The sequence below is a fragment of the Artemia sp. Qi Xiang Cuo genome, chromosome 8 (genome assembly GCF_049724085.1).
Source record: "Artemia sp. Qi Xiang Cuo chromosome 8, ASM4972408v1, whole genome shotgun sequence".
In the NCBI taxonomy this organism is placed as follows: Eukaryota; Metazoa; Arthropoda; class Branchiopoda; order Anostraca; family Artemiidae; genus Artemia; species Artemia sp. Qi Xiang Cuo.
Genome location: NC_142801.1, coordinates 46,620,028 through 46,637,024, shown reverse-complemented (window position 1 = coordinate 46,637,024; position 16,997 = coordinate 46,620,028). Strand labels below are relative to the sequence as shown.

The window sequence follows — 16,997 nt, the reverse complement described above, 5'->3', positions numbered from 1 at the left end:
TATATATATATATATATATATATATATATATATATATATATATATATATATATATATATATATATATATATATTTTATATATATATATATATATATATATATATATATATATATATATATATATATATATATATATATATATATATATATATATATATATATATATATATATATATAATCACTCTTTTTATGGATGATTTTCTCCCCGGGAACAACAACCCTCCCATACAGAAACCAACAGTTTGAAATATAGGGAATATTCCTGTCTCTTATGGATGCCCTACCCCCCCCCCTGAAAAAAAATTACTGATAAACTCTTGGAAAACTATTGATCAATAAATAACGTCACTTCTTCGACATTCAGGAGTCTCAGAGCTACTGGTCAGTCAAACTCATTAGTTATGAGGTACACGTTTACCGTTCATATAACTTTGCCACCTCTTCGCAGTTGTTGCATATACTGGGTCACTTTCAATAGTAGATAGAAGCAACAACTGATTCACATGAGTGCTGTGATAGTCCCAACGCGCAACATTTGGTGCACCACCCGCAGTGATATGTCTCAAATCATATAAAGTCCCTGATCCTGTATCATAGAGGAGAAGCATGGCTTTTAAGGATCGAATACCCTGGATATACAAATCCCTTGCTTCAGATCCCATGCCATTAGGAGCATGTGCGACATCATATAATCCAATTAATGAATATATAAAGCCGTTCAGCACAAAAGACGATGGCTGGGTAGGATATTCTTCGAACCAGATGTACTTATCCATAAATACAGCTTTAACACCATGATCCTCGCTTAATGCCTGAAAAGGTTTGACTGCGTCAAGCGCAGCAGATAAATAATCTTCATTTCTTGAAGAATAATAGGATCGCATTAAAAGTGACATTGCTTGTCCTTGACCCATGGCAGAGTACCATCCAGCGTCAAGGTCCTCAACGCCTGCTCCAAGATGACGCTTGACATCAATAGGCCACCCACCTAGAAAGAAATATGCTAAATTTTAGCATATGATAATTGCTTAAAAAAGCTTATCAATTTTTGTGCCATGAGTATACATAAATAGCAAAAAACGCAATATATTTTGGAAGTCGAACACACTTCGAAAAAATATAGAAGAACCAATATATCCCTTTTTATTGTACAACACGGACTTCAAAAGGGCCAGGAACGTAAGTCAAGATAAATACTAGATTAGACCTTTTCTCCACATTCAGTAGAATAAAATCTTGTTCAATTCAACACAAATAAAAAAGATTCTGCCGTTTTTCGATTAGAGACACTTGCTCTGACCACATTTACGCCAATACTTTAACCACTAATAATCCTTCCTGTTTGGGAAACATGCCGTTTTGAACTTAGACTGAACATACCGATGACCATACTAATTTTGATATGGTTTCAATAGATCATCGCAAGGATTAATTTACACTCCTTTTTGTAAAATATTGTAAATTCAGGTTTTGGAAAAATACTCGAATCGTATATAAAAACATCTGACGTTTCTGGGCTACGGGGATTCAAAGAAAAGCGTAGCAGGGTTTCAGCTCCCTCCCTCCTTGAAGACTGCTAGGTAGTCTTGATCTCTTCAGGAACAGACATAGGGATTTATTCCCAGAGAATTTTAGAGAGGAGTCGAAATTCGACAAAACAGCAAAGAACAGACAAATTACATAAATTAAAGAATAAATCATGAAAATCAAGAAATTTCGGGTTGTCTGACCACAAGCCTTGCTCTCCAGATAAACGCCGGCCTCTGCAGCCTCGTATAAGGTTGTTTTAACACAAAGGAGAACAACTAGCCACGAGTATACACCTTGTTTCATCCCAAAGCTTTAGTGAAGTAGCGCCCTTTGAAATCACCTTGATTAAATACTATTATTCATAATCGCTGGAATCTCTCCTTTTTACTGTGTGTCATATCACCCTTGAAATTCTACTCTTTATTTATTTCGCTGTTTGAAGCCTCTTGCTCTCTGCTTTTATTTTCAAATAAAACAGAGCGAACGTTTACAAAACCACAAACTTCGGTACTTGTATGGAATCTGATAAACACGCGAAGAGAAAGTAGTTATCTAAGTACCATTTTGCTTGCGCCCCCGTACAAACAGGTTTTTCTAGTAGTTACGGGTCATCACACTCTTTGCCAAGAGGAACGTGTATAACTTGATTGGCGAGCATCTAGTACCACAGCCAGTGATTGCGTTTTTTTTTTTTTATGTTAAATCCGTGGTCATTAATCTGTAATCTGATTAGTAGGTTTTTTTTTTTAAAAACTTGGCTATTATTTTAATGGGTTTAATTAATATAAAGAGTAATGAATTTTAAAAGGGTAATTAATTCTTTATTTTACGAGATTTGCGAATTTTTTTTTGCGAAAAGATATTTGCGAAAAGATATTTGCGTAGACGCTTACAAGGGACATTGCTAGAAAGTATTCAATAGCTTAATTGAAAAGTAACGATAGAATGACATTGTGACTTGACCTAGCTTTACCTCGCCGATGTGGTCTGTATAATACGTAATTAACGTTTGAAAAATATTTTCATTTTAAAAATAACGGGCTGAAAAGTGTTCTGCGGGGGGGGGGTTGCAGAGAGGGGTGAGGGGCACGAGGGTTCAGTTAAAGAGGATACAGTGGCACGGAGGGATTTCGGTTAGACACGGGTTCAGTTCCAAGGGGGGTTCAGTTGCACGGGGGGTATCCCTTTTTTTTTTTCGTAAATCGGGCTCCCTGTTTTCAAAATCCCTTTTTCTTCTGAGGCTTGGAGCATTTGGTGACTAGATATTAAACGTAATGAAATTTAGCACGGAGGTTCAGTTGTACAGGGGTTTCAGTTATACAGGGGTTAAGTTACATGGGGGTTCTTTGTGTTAAAAAAGTAGTTTTTTTATCTTTTAAAAGAGCTTTACGGGGATTGAGAGACTCAGTTGCCTAATTCCGTGTGATTTTTATTTAATTGATGGACATTAAAAACTAAATTTTTTTGTAAAATAAGTAGTTTTTGTATCTTTTAAAAGAGCTTTACGGGGATTGAGAGACTCAGTTGCCTAATTCCGTGTGATTTTTCTTTACGTGATGGTCATTAAAAACGAAATGTTTTTGTTAAATAAGTAGTTTTTGTATCTTTTAAAAGATCTTTACGGGGCTTGAGAGACTCAGTTGCCTAATTCCGTGTGATTTTTATTTACTTGATGGTCATTAAAAACGAAATTTGTATGTTAAATAAGTATTTTTTGTATCTTTTAACAGAGCTTTACTGGGATTGAGAGACTCAGTTGCCTAATTCCGTGTGATTTTTCTTTACTTGTTGGTCATTAAAAACGAAATTTTAGTGTTAAATAAGTAGTTTTTGTCTCTTTTAAAAGATCTTTACGGGGATTGAGAGACTCAGTTGCCTAATTCAGTGTGATTTTTCTTTACTTGTTGGTCATTAAAAACGAAATTTTTGTGTTAAATAAGTAGTTTTTTTATATTTTAAAAGATCTTTACGGGGATTGAGAGACTCAGTTGCCTAATTCCGTGTGATTTTTCTTTACTTGATGGTCATTAAAAACGAAATTTTGGTGTTAAATAAGTAGTTATTGTAACTTTTAAAGGAGCTTTACTGGGATTGAGAGACTCAGTAGACTAATTCCGTGTGATTTTTATTTACGTGTTGGTAATTAAAAACGAAATTTTTGTGTTAAATACGTATTTTTGTATCTTTTAAAAGAGCTTTACGGGGATTGAGAGTCAGTTGCATAATTCCGTGTGATTTTTCTTTACTTGTTGGTCATTAAAAAAGAAATTTTTGTGTTAAATAAGTATTTTTTGTATCTTTTAAAAGAGATTTAAGTGTATTGAGAGACTCAGTTGCCTTATTCCGTGTGATTTTTCTTTACTTGGTAGTCATTAAAAAAGAAATTTTTGTGTTATATAAGTAGTTTTTGAATCTTTTAAAAGAGCTTTAAAGGGATTGAGAGACACAGTTGCCAAAGTCCGTGTGTGTTTTCTTTACTTGGTTGTCTTTAAAAACGAAATTTTTGTGTTAAATAAGTAGTGTTTTTATCATTTAAAAGATCTTTACGGGGTTTGAGAGACTCAGTTGCCTAATTCCGTGTGGTTTTTCCTTACTTGGTAGTCATTAAAAACTAAATTTTTGTGTTAAATAAGTAGTTTTTTCTATCTTTTAAAAGAGCTTTATGGGGTTTGAGAGACTCAGATGCCTGTTTCAGTGAGTTTTTTGTTTACTTGGTGGTCGTTAAAAACGAAATTTTTGTGTTAAATAAGTAGTTTTTGAATCTTTTTAAAGAGATTTAAGGGGTTTGAGAGACTCTGTTGCGTACTTCAGTGTGGTTTTTCTTTACTTGTTAGTCATTAAAAACTAAATTTTAGTGTTAAATAAGTAGTTTGTGTATCTTTTAAAAGAGCTTTAAGGGGGTTGAGAGACTCAGATGCCGGTTTCCGTGTGGTTTTTCTTTACTTGGTGGTCATTAAAAACGAAATTTTTGTGTTAAATAAGTAGTTTTTGTATATTTTAAAATAGCTTTAAGGGGTTTGAGAGACTCTGTAATGCACTAGTTTTTCAGTAAATACACTCAATATCCTAAAAGTGTTTAATTCAAACTTTTTTAGAACTTCGAAATTTTTCAACTTTATTTATTTTTTTCTTTCTGTACATAACTTAAAATGTCAAAATATGCTTACAGTTCTAACAATTGCGCTCTGTGATTGGTCAGAGACACGATGTGACTTTCCCACTGGCATTCTATGACCGTTTATTGACAGAGCTCTGTGATTGGTCAGAGACACGATGTGACTTTCCCACTGGTATTCTATGACTGGTTATTGACACAACCTAATCTATTGCATGTATTAAATCAGTATTTTTTACGCAGTGGAACGATAAACACATAAGTCATATCTTTAAAAAAAAAGTGAAGATGGAACATTTTAATAAAGTGTGTTTACATAACAAGGTTATTGTAGCATTGAATGCCGACAAAAAGAAATATTTAAACTTTGAAACAAGTACAGGTGGTAGCACTATTGGAAATGTATGCATGCATTGTCATGACAGTAAGGAATTAAATTTCTTTGGAATACCGAAAAAATTCAACTCTTATGTTGGTGGTTATGCGTGATTGGGATCTCCAGAGATGATTGCACTCAAAGAGAATGCCAACATAAAAATAATCATTGATGATAGAGGACAACTCCTTGTTACTGTTGCAGGTAACACATTACCTACTGATACATCCAATCGTCACCTTTCAGCTATTAGCATTCAACGGAAGATCAATAAAAGAAATGCCTACTCTTCTACTAATATCGTAAACCATATCTTGTCTACGTGCCGAAACTGTTACCTGTGTAAAAATAATGTGATAATAGACAGTGAAATTGCCAGAAAAATAAAAAGGGCATTGTCAGAAAATATCACGATGGAATATAAAGATGAATCGATGAAAAACAAAGCACCATCAAACGTTAATGCCATTTGTCAAACAGTCATTGAACCAAATAATACCAAAGACGAAAAGCATTTTGAGCCTTTTGATGAGACACCAGTAAAAATTGTGTATGACTCAAAATAGAATAATGATTATTCTACTGATTACGAACTAAGAGAAGACAATAGCTATAATATCAAGAGAGAACCTGGTGAACTATTTTATGGAACAGATTCAAAATGTCCAAAGTTAATTGTTGATATTAATAATGTATCATAATATATTTATTGTATTAATATTCTACATAGCATTATTTCATTAAAAATATATTTTGCATTACATTGCTATGTGTTCATTATTTTTAGAGTAAGATAGCATATCAAACGTTTAGAATGTCTAATAAAACGTCGGAGATGTAAGAAAAGGAATTTGCATACATCTATTGTCAGACACATGGGGACAAATTTTTTCTTGAATTCACCTCCTGGATAAATAAAAAAAAGACATTTCATTCAAGAAATTATGACGAAACTCTAAGTAATCTACAAACTCTGTCTTGAATTTACCTCATGGATACACAATGCAGAAATTTCATTCAAGAAATTATAAAAAATTGTAAGTAATTATCAAATTCATTCAAAAATATGTTAATACGTTTAAGCAATAAATATCTTTAAGCTTAACCCGTCTTTATTCTTTAGAATAGTTTTATTCATTTCATTAAATTATGAAGAAATTGTAAGTAAGTAACAATAGCTTTCTTGAATTCGCTTCCTGGACACAATACAGGTATTTAATTCAAGAAATAATAATAAAATCGCAAGTAAGTAATAAAATCTTTATTGTTTTCCCCTCTTGGATACACAATACTGAAATTTCATTCAAGAAATTATGAAGGAATTCTAAATAGGTAACACACTCATGTTACCTCATGGATACACAATACAGAAATTTCATTTAAGAAATTATCAAAAATTTTAATTAAGTAGAAAATTCTTTCTTGAATTCGCCTCCTGGGTAAATAAAAAAGACAGTTCATTAAAGAAATTATGAAAAAATTGTAAGTAAGTAGCAAATTCTTTCTTGAATTCACCTGCTGTCTAAACAAAAAAGACATTTCGTTCGAGAAATTATGACAAAATTACAAGTAAGTAACAAACTCTTTATTGTTTTCATGACTTAGATACACTTTTTATAAATTTAATTCAATAAATTATTAAAAAATTATAAGTAATTAGAAATTTCTTTCTTGAATTAAACTCATGTATAAACAATACTTAAATTTAATTTAGTAAATTATTAAAAAAAAAACAATTTATTTATTGAAGTCAAATCTTGGATAAACAATACAGAAATTTAATTCAATAAATTGTGAAAATATTTGTAAGTAAGTAACAAACTATTTTTGTTTTCACCTCTTGGATATACAGTACAGATACTTCATTCAAGAAATTATGAAAAAATCGCAAGTAAGTAACTTTTTTTTCTCTTTATCAAAAACAATTTTCACTTAGCTACACGATGTAGAAATTTAATTCAAGAAATTAGGAAAAAAATTCTCAGTAAGTAACAATTTCTTTCTTGAAGTCAACTCATGGATACACAATACGTAAATTTAATTCAATAATTTCATGACTTAGATACACGATGTATAAATTTGATTCAAGAAATTATTAAAAAATTCTCAGTAAGTAACAATTTCTTTCTTGAAGTCGTCTCTTGGATGCACAATGCTGAAATTTCATTCAAGAAATTATGAAAATATTTGTAAGTAAGTAACAAAATCTTTATTGATTTCACCTCTTGGATATACAGTACAGATACTTCATTCAAGAAATTGTGAAAAAATCGCAAGTAAGTAACTTTTTTTTCTCTTTATCACAAACAATTTTCACTTAGCTAAATGATGTAGAAATTTAATTCATGAAATTATTGAAAAATTCTCAGTAAGTAACAATTTCTTTCTTGAAGTGAACTCTTGGATACGCAATACGGAAATTTGATTCAAGAAATTATGAAAAAATTGTAACTAAGTAGCAAATTCTTTCTTGAATTTACCTTCTGGACAAAAAAAAAAGAAATTTCTTTCAAGAAACTATGACAAAATTCTAAGTAAGTAAAAAACTTTTTATTGTTTTCACGAGTTATATATAAGAACTAGAAATTTAATTAAATAAATTATTAAAAAATTATAATTATAATTATAAAATTATTTATTTAATTAACCTTTTGTATAAAAAAAAAAAAAAAAAAAAAATAAATTTTTTTAAATAAATTATGAAAAAAATCTCATTAATTAAAAAAATTAATTTTTTTAACGAGTTAGATATACGTTTCAGAAATTAAATTAATTAAATTATTAAAAAAATTATAAGTAAGTAACCATTTCTTTCTTGAAGTTAACTCTTGGATACACAATACGGAAATTTCAATAAATAAATTATGAAAATATTTGTAAGTAACAAACTCTTTATTATTTTCACCTCTTGGATATACACTGCAGATACTTCATTCAAGAAATTATTAAAAAATCGCAAGTAATTAGCTTTTTTTTCTTTATCACAAACAATTTTCACTTATCTACACGATGTGGGAAATTTAATTCAAGAAATTATGAAAAAAAATTTTCAGTAAGTAACAATTTCTTTCTTGAAGTCAACTCTTGGATACACACAATATGGAAATTTCATTCAAGAAATTATAAAAAATATTTGTAAGTCAGTAACAAGCTCTTTATTGATTTCACCTCTTGAATATACAGTACAGATACTTCATTCAAGAAACGTGATTAAACACGTTTTGAAACTACATGCTATTTGTATGCCTGTCCTTGGCACCTGTCCAAACGAACAGGGAGTCCCCACTGGTTCCTACACATTGCAAAAAAGTGAGCAGTACGAAAACTCCACGTTTTCAACCAGACTGGTTTTTTAGGGACCAATAAGGAGAGATATGCAAATTCGACATAGCTTGATTTCATTTTTTTAAGGTTCATGTAGTCGACGGTACGGGGGGCCACGGACCGTCGTGGGCGTGAAGCTTAAAAAAATGAAATAAAGCTGTTTAGCCTTTTCATTTCTATACGTCTTTGGGCCGACAAATCCAGTCTGGTTTTAAAAGTGGAGGGGTCGTACTGATCGCTTTTTTGCAATGTGTAGGAACCAGTGGGGAATCCCCGCTCGTTTGGAAAGGTGCCAAGGAAAGGCATACAAATAGCATGTAGTTTCAAAACGTGTTTAATCACGTTTCTTGAATGAAGTATCTGTACTGTATATTCAAGAGGTGAAATCAATAAAGAGCTTGTTACTTACTTACAAATATTTTTTATAATTTCTTGAATGAAATTTCCGTATTGTGTCTATCCAAGAGTTGACTTCAAGAAAGAAATTGTTACTTACTGAAAATTTTTTTTCATAATTTCTTGAATTAAATTTCCCAAATCGTGTAGCTCAGTGAAAATTGTTTGTGATAAAGAAAAAAAAGATACTTACTTGCGATTTTTTCATAATTTCTTGAATGAAGTATCTTCACTGTATATCCAAGAGGTGAAATTAATAAAGAGTTTGTTACTTACTTACAAATATTTTCATAATTTATTGAATGAAATTTCAGTATTGTGTATCCAATAGTTAACTTCAAGAAAGAAATGGTTACTTACTGAGAATTTTTTTCATATTTTAATGTTTTTTTTTTAAACATAGTTTTACAAACTCGTGTAAACAAAAAATTTTGTTTCTTTCTTTGTTTTTTGGCTATTTTTCTTTTAAGTAATTTATTTTTTTTTTTTTTTTTGTTTATCCAAAAGGTTAAATCAATAAATAATTTTCAAAATAGAATTTTAAATTTTTCATAAATTATTTAAATAAATTTATAGGTCTTATATAAAAAAAGTTAAAAAAAAAAAGAGTTTTTTAATTAATTAGAATTTTGTCATAATTTCTTTAACGAAATTTCTTTTTTGTTTGTCCAGCAGGTAAATTCAAGAAAGAATTTGCTACTTAGTTACAATTTTTTCATAATTTATTGAATGAAATTTCCGTATTGCTTATCCAAGAGTTGACTTCAAGAAAGAAATTGTTACTTACTGAGAATTTTTCAATAATTTCTTGAATTAAATTTCTACATCATTTAGCTAAGTGAAAATTGTTTGTGATAAAGAGAAAAAAAAAAGTTACTTACTTGCGATTTTTTCACAATTTCTTGAATGAAGTATCTGTACTGTATATCCAAGAGGTGAAATCAATAAAGAGTGTGTTACTTACTTACAAAATATTTTCATAATTTCTTGAATTAAATTTCCGCATTGTGTATCCGAGAGACGACTTCAAGAAAGAAATTGTTACTTACTGAGAATTTTTTAATAATTTCTTGAATCAAATTTCTACATCGTGTATCTAAGTCAATAAATTCTTGAATGAAATTTCCGTATTTTGTATCCATGAGTTGACTTCAAGAAAGAAATTGTTACTTACTGAGAATTTTTTCCTAATTTCTTGAATTAAATTTCTACATCGTGTAGCTAAGTGAAAATTGTTTTTGATAAAGAGAAAAAAAAAGTTAATTAATTTCGGTTTTTTCATAATTTCTTTAATTAAGTATCTGTACTGTATATCAAAGAGGTGAAAACAAAAAGAGTTTGTTACTTACTTAAAAATATTTTCATAATTTCTTGAATGAAATTTCTGTATTGTTTATCCAAGAGTTGACTTCAAGAAAGAAATTTTTTTTTTTTCATAATTTCTTTAATGAAATTTCCGTATTGTGTATCCAAGAGTTGACTTCAAGAAAGAAATTGATACTTACTGAGAATTTTTTCATAATTTCTTGAATTAAATTTCTACAACGTGTATCTAAGTCATGAAAACAATAAAGAGTTTGTTACTTACTTGGAATTTTGTCGTAATTTCTCGAACTAAATGTCTTTTTTGTTTATTCAGCAGGTGAATTCAAGAAAGAATTTGCTACTTACTTACAATTTTTTCATAATTTCTTTAATGAACTGTCTTTTTTATTTACACAGGAGGCGAATTCAAGAAAGAATTTGCTACTTACTTAAAATTTTTGATAATTTCTTAAATGAAATTTCTGCAGTGTGTATCCATGATGTAACATGAGTGTGTTACCTATTTAGAAGTCCTTCATAATTTCTTGAATGAAATTTCAGTATTGTGTATCCAATAGGGGGAAACAATAAAGACTTTATTACTTACTTGCGATTTTATTATTATTTCTTGAATTAAATATCTGTATTGTGTCCAGGAAGCGAATTCAAGAAAGCTATTGTTACTTACTTACAATTTCTTCATAATTTAATGAAATGAATAAAACTATTCTAAGGAATAAAGACGGGTTAAGATTAAAGATATTTATTGCTTAAACGTATTAACATATTTTTGAAAGAATTTGCTACTTACTTACAATTTTTGATAATTTCTTAAATGAAATTTCTGCATTGTGTATCCATGAGGTAACTTCAAGACAGAGTTTGTAGCTTACTTATAGTTTCGTCATAATTTCTTGAATTAAATGTCTTTTTTTATTTATCCAGTAGGTTAATTCAAGAAAAAATTTGTCCCATGTGTCTGACAATAGATGTATGCAAATTCCTTTTCTTACCTCTCCGACTTTTTATTAGACATTCTAAACGTTTGATATGCTAGATTACTCTAAAAATAATGAACACATAACACTGTAATGCAAAATATATTTTTAATGAAATAATGCTATGTAGAATATTAATAAAATAAATATATTATGATACATTATTAATATCAACGATTAACTTTGGACATTTTGAATCTGTTCCATAAAATAGTTCACCATGTTCTCTCTTGATATTATAGCTATTGTCTTCTCTTAGTTCGTAATCAGTATAATAATAATTATTCCAATTTTAGTCATACACAATTTTTACTGGTGTCTCATCAAAAGGCTCAATATGATTTTCGTCTTTGGTATTATTTGGTTCAATGACTGTTTGACAAATTTCAGTAACGTTTGATGGTGCTTTGTTTTTCATAGATTCATCTTTATATTCCATCGTGATATTTTCTGACAATGCCCTTTTTATTTTTCTGGCAATTTCACTGTCTATTATCACATTATTTTTACACAGGTAACAGTTTCGGCACGTAGACAAGATATGGCTTACGATATTAGTAGAAGAGTAGGCCTTTCTTTTATTGATCTTCCGTTGAATGCTAATACCTGAAAGGTGACGATTGGATGTATCGGTAGGTAATGTGTTACCTGCAATAGTAGCAAGGAGTTGTCCTCTATCATCAATGATTATTTTTATGTTGGCATTCTCTTTGAGTGCAATCATCTCTGGAGATCCCAATCTTGCATAACCACCAACATAAGAGTTGAATTTTTCGGTATTCCAAAGAAATTTAATTCCTTACTGTCATGACAATGCATGCATACATTTCCAATAGTGCTACCACCTGTACTTGTTTCAAAGTTTAAATATTTCTCTTTGTCGGCATTCAATGCTACAATAACCTTGTTATGTAAACACACTTTATTAAAATGTTCCATCTTCACTTTTTTTTTAAATATATTACTTATTTTTTTATCGTTCCACTGAGTAAAAAATACTGATTTAATACATGCAATAGATTAGGTTGTGTCAATAACCAGTCATAGAATACCAGTGGGAAAGTCACATCGTGTCTCTGACCAATCACAGAGCGCTGTCAATAACCGGTCATAGAATACCAGTGGGAAAGTCACATCGTGTCTCTGACCAATCACAGAGCGCAATTGTTAGAACTGTAAGCATATTTTGACATTTTAAGTTCTGTATAGAAAGAAAAAAATAAATAAAGTTGAAAAATTTAGAAGTTCTAAAAAAGTTTGAATTAAACACTTTTAGTATATTGAGTGTCTTTACTGAAAAACTAGTGCATTACAGAGTCTCTCAAACCCCTTAAAGCTATTTTAAAAGATACAAAAACTACTTATTTAACACAAAAATTTCGTTTTTAATGACCACCAATTAAAGAAAAACCACACGGAAACAGGCATCTGAGTCTCTCAAACCCCTTAAAGCTATTTTAAAAGATACACAAACTACTGATTTAACACTAAAATTTCTTTTTTAATGACAAACAATTAAAGAAAAACCACACGGAATTAGGCAACTGAGTCTCTCAAACCCCTTAAAGCTCTTTTAAAAGATGCAAAAACTACTTATTTAACACAACATTTTCGTTTTTAACGACCACCAAGTAAACAAAAAACACAAGGAAAAAGGCAACTGAGTCTCTCAAACCCCTTAAAGCTCTTTTAAAAGATACAAAAACTACTTATTTAACACAAAAATTTCGTTTTTAATGACTACCAAGTAAGGAAAACCACACGGAATTAGGCAACTGAGTCTCTCAAACCCCTTAAAGCTCTTTTAAAAGATACAAAAACTACTTATTTAACACATAAATTTCGATTTTAACGACCAACAAGTAAAGAAAAATCACACGGAATTGGGTAACTGTGTCTCTCAATCCCTTTAAAGCTCTTTTAAAAGATAAAAAAAATACTTATATAAAACAAAAATTTCGTTTTTAATGACTACCAAGTAAAGAAAAATCACACGTAATGAGGCAACTGAGTCTCTCAAACCACTTAAAGCTCTTTTAAAAGATACAAAAACTAATTATTTAACAAAAAAATTTCGTTTTTAATGACCAACAAGTAAAGAAAAATCACACGTAATTATGCAACTGACTCTCTCAATCCCATTAAAGCACTTTTAAAATATAAAAAACGACTTATTTAAAACAAAAATTTCGTTTTTAATTACCATCAAGTACAGAAAAATCACACGGAATTAGGCGACTGAGTCTCTCAATCCCCGCAAAGCTCATTTAAAAGTTACAAAAACTACTTATTTAACACAAAAATTTCGTTTTTAATGACCATCACGTAAAGAAAAATCACACGGAATTAGGCTACTGAGTCTCTCAATCCCCGTAAAGCTCATTTAAAAGATACAAAAACTACTTATTTAACAAAAAAATTTCGTTTTTAATGACCACCAAGTAAATAAAAATCACACGTAATTATGAAACTGAGTCTCTCAATCCACTTAAAGTTCTTTTTAAAGATACAAAAACTACTTATTTAACACTAAAATTTCGTTTTTAATGACCATCTAGTAAAGAAAAATCACAAGGACTTAGGCAACTGAGTCTCTCAATCCCCGTAAAGATCTTTTAAAAGATACAAAAAATACTTATTTAACAGAACAATTTCGTTTTTAATGACCATCAAGTAAATAAAAATCACACGGAATTAGGCAACTGAGTCTCTCAATCCCCGTAAAGCTCTTTTAAAAGATACAAAAACTACTTATTTAACACAAAAATTTCGTTTTTAATGACCATCAAGTAAAGAAAAATCACACGGAATTAGGCAACTGAGTCTCTCAATCCCCGTCAAGCTCTTTTAAAAGATAAAAAAACTAATAATTAAACAAAAAAATTTAGTTTTTAATGATCATCAATTAAATAAAAATCACACGGAATTAGGCAACTGAGTCTCTCAATCCCCGTAAAGATCTCTTAAAAGATACAAAAACTACTTATTTAACACAAACAACACCCATGTAACTGAACCCCTTTATAACTTAAACCCCTGTACAACTTAACCTCCTTTATTAATTTAATTACTTTTAATATATAGTCACAAAATTCTCAACCCAACATAATAAAACTTTATTTTTAAAAAAGGTTTCCCTTTTTACTACAAAGAAGAAAGTTGGAGCACCTGGGGCCCGGACCCCTCCGTGTACCTGCCGCCGGGGAGAACCGTACTCCCGCCAGGCCCCTGGAGCCGTTGTGTCGGAACCCGCGTGCCCCTCCCCCCGCTATGCACCCCCCCCCCCTCCTACAACTGGTAATCCCGGTATTTTTAAATTTAAAAAATTTTTCAAAAGTTAATTACGTATTATAAAGACCACATCGGCGAGGTAAAGCTAGGTCAAGTCACAATGTCATTCTATCGTTACTTTTCAATTAAGCTATTGAATACTTTCTAGCAATGTCCCTTGTAAGCGTCTACGCAAATATCTTTTCGCAAATATCTTTTCGCAAAAAAAAATTTCGCAAATCTCGTAAACTAAAGAAGTAATTACCCTTTTCAAATGCATTACTCGTTCTATTAATGAAACCCATGAAACGAATAGCCAAGTTTTTAAAAAAAAAAACCTACTAATCAACTTACAGATGAATGACCACGGATTTAACATAAAAAAAAAAAACCGCAATCACTGGCTGTGGTACTAGATGCTCGCCAATCAAGTTATACACGTTCCTCTTGGCAAAGAGTGTGATGACCCGTAACTACTAGAAAAACCTGTTTGTACGGGGGCGCAAGCAAAATGGTACTTAGATAACTACTAGAGAAACGCACATAGAATGTCAAAGATGCTATTCAAAACCGGGTTTCCGCAAGCTAGTGAGTTGTTGTTCATTTCGTGGAAACTATTTAATATTTATTTTTCGGGGTTGAAGGGGCAAAAAAAACGGTACCTAGGTTAGGTTACGTATTTAATATATGCTATGCTTTGCCCCCACCCACCCCCTAATGTGCAAACAAATAGCCCAAATTTGTTTCTAAACTATTATATTTTCATCCAATTTTGTTTTATTTCATTAGCATTAACCAAATTTCACATTTCGCGTGTTTACCAGATTCCATACAAGTACCAAAACTTCAATTACGTTATAAGTTTGACAGGAGTTACTCAATTAGTATTTGAATAGTGCAACACTTTTTTTCCTGTGCTCTTCTTTTAGTAAAAAAAAAAAATCTCCGTTATTTGACAGTTTAGTTTTTGACATATATATTTTTGTTCGCACTGAGGAGACCTTGCTGCTTATACCTACAAATTGTCCGTGAAATAGTTTTCATCTTTGAGCTTCTCTGGCCTAAAGTCTTGTTTTTTTACTTCTTTTTCCTTTTTAATTTTAACTTTTATTCTCTTATTCATGAGCAACGAAACATAAGTAACTTTTTTTAAATGGGAACTATTGTCTAATTTTTTTTACCTAACCTTCAGATGACCTGATATGAGTCACAAAAAAATAATAAAATAACGAGATAATGACCAACAACTGAAAGTAGCTGTCAGGAAAATTCATTCTGACACAAATAATGGCCATGTTACAGCCTAGAGTCTCATCATATAAGACTCTCATGATATTTCTGTAGCCAGGGATGCCGCTAATGGTGATTTGTCACTAATTCTGGCTATAGGCTACATTTATTAACTAGTTACGTTTCTTCATTTATTTACTAGTTATGTGGGCTGCAGAAGTGGGCCAGCACCCCACGTTGGGAATCACTGATCTAATCCTTACATGGACTTTGAAATGAAAAAAAAGTCATATTTGAAATCATCCCAAAAGAAACAACCACATTTGAAACCATCATTTGAAAATCATTTCAAAGAAAATCTTTTCAAACCATTTGAAGTCACATTTGAAATCATCCCAAAAGGAAAAATCAATGCTATGAAATCATAATTTTATAAAGGTACAAATTTTGGAAAAAGTGTAAGTATAACAACTAGTTTTTACAATTCCATATCTAATTTTCTATAAGAATTTTAAAGCTTTTTTTCACCTTTTCACGCATATTCAAGATTTTCTGCTTACAATCATATATACGCCTGTCTTTACAACTCATTTCACGAATTTCTCCGTGAGATAGCTTCATTACATCGTCACTTGCCAAGACAAGAGTAGTGTAGCTATAACAGTTCCGAGCAGGCAGATAGCCAATGTAGCTATAACAGTTCCGAGCAGACAGATAGCCAATGTAGCTATGACAGTTACGAGCAGACAGATAGCCAATGTAGCTATAACAGTTCCGAGCAGACAGATAGCTAATGTAGCTATAACAGTTTCAGGAGGGCAGGTAGCCAATGTAGCTATAACAGTTACAACGGGGGCAGTCATTAACATGTATCATAAAAAAAGATCACCACGTCTAAAAAGTCATATCTGTAGTTGGTTTTTTATGTTCTAATTAGAATCAGCCTACCATGAAAATTCGTGTGCTGTATTCATGCATCGATGGTTCTTTTCATGTTATGGGTGAACGAACTCGGTTGTCACGAAATTCTAGGGCAATGTGTTAGGCGTGGTTTTTTATGTTTGACCTTGAACACGGGTATAAAAACTCTGACGATGAGTTATTCGTACTGTTATGGATGTTTTAATGTTAAACATGATTCTTCATTATGGTATGATTATAGGCGTTGACAAAAACAAAAATGGCAAACCATCTGAGGGAATGCTAATTCCTATTCAGAGATACATATTTTTTTTTATTCTGGCGATTCTCAACTGTGTTCGGTATAATACACAACTACCATTTGAAGAGTGTTGTAAGGTCCCCAACCCCAACCCCAAGGACCCCCTCCCCCCAACTTTTTGCCCCTCCCCCCAACTCCTGCCCCTAACCACTCCCCCTCTCACCAACCCCCTGCTACCCTCCCCCTCCAACCCCCCCTTTTTTTACATGATATATTTTTTTAACTCTCTTA

General features: G+C 31.0%; 1 protein-coding gene across 1 annotated transcript in view; it reads right to left on the bottom strand.

The window, feature by feature from the left end:
- Window positions 1-301: 301 nt before the first annotated feature.
- Hsepi (D-glucuronyl C5-epimerase) overlaps window positions 302-16,997 on the bottom strand; it is a 73,908-nt gene continuing 57,212 nt past the window's right edge. Inside the window, exon 3 of the mRNA XM_089092988.1 lies at window positions 302-988. Within this exon, the coding sequence (XP_088949114.1) occupies window positions 396-988 (593 nt within the window). The 3' untranslated portion in view covers window positions 302-395. The remainder of the gene's footprint in view (window positions 989-16,997) is intronic.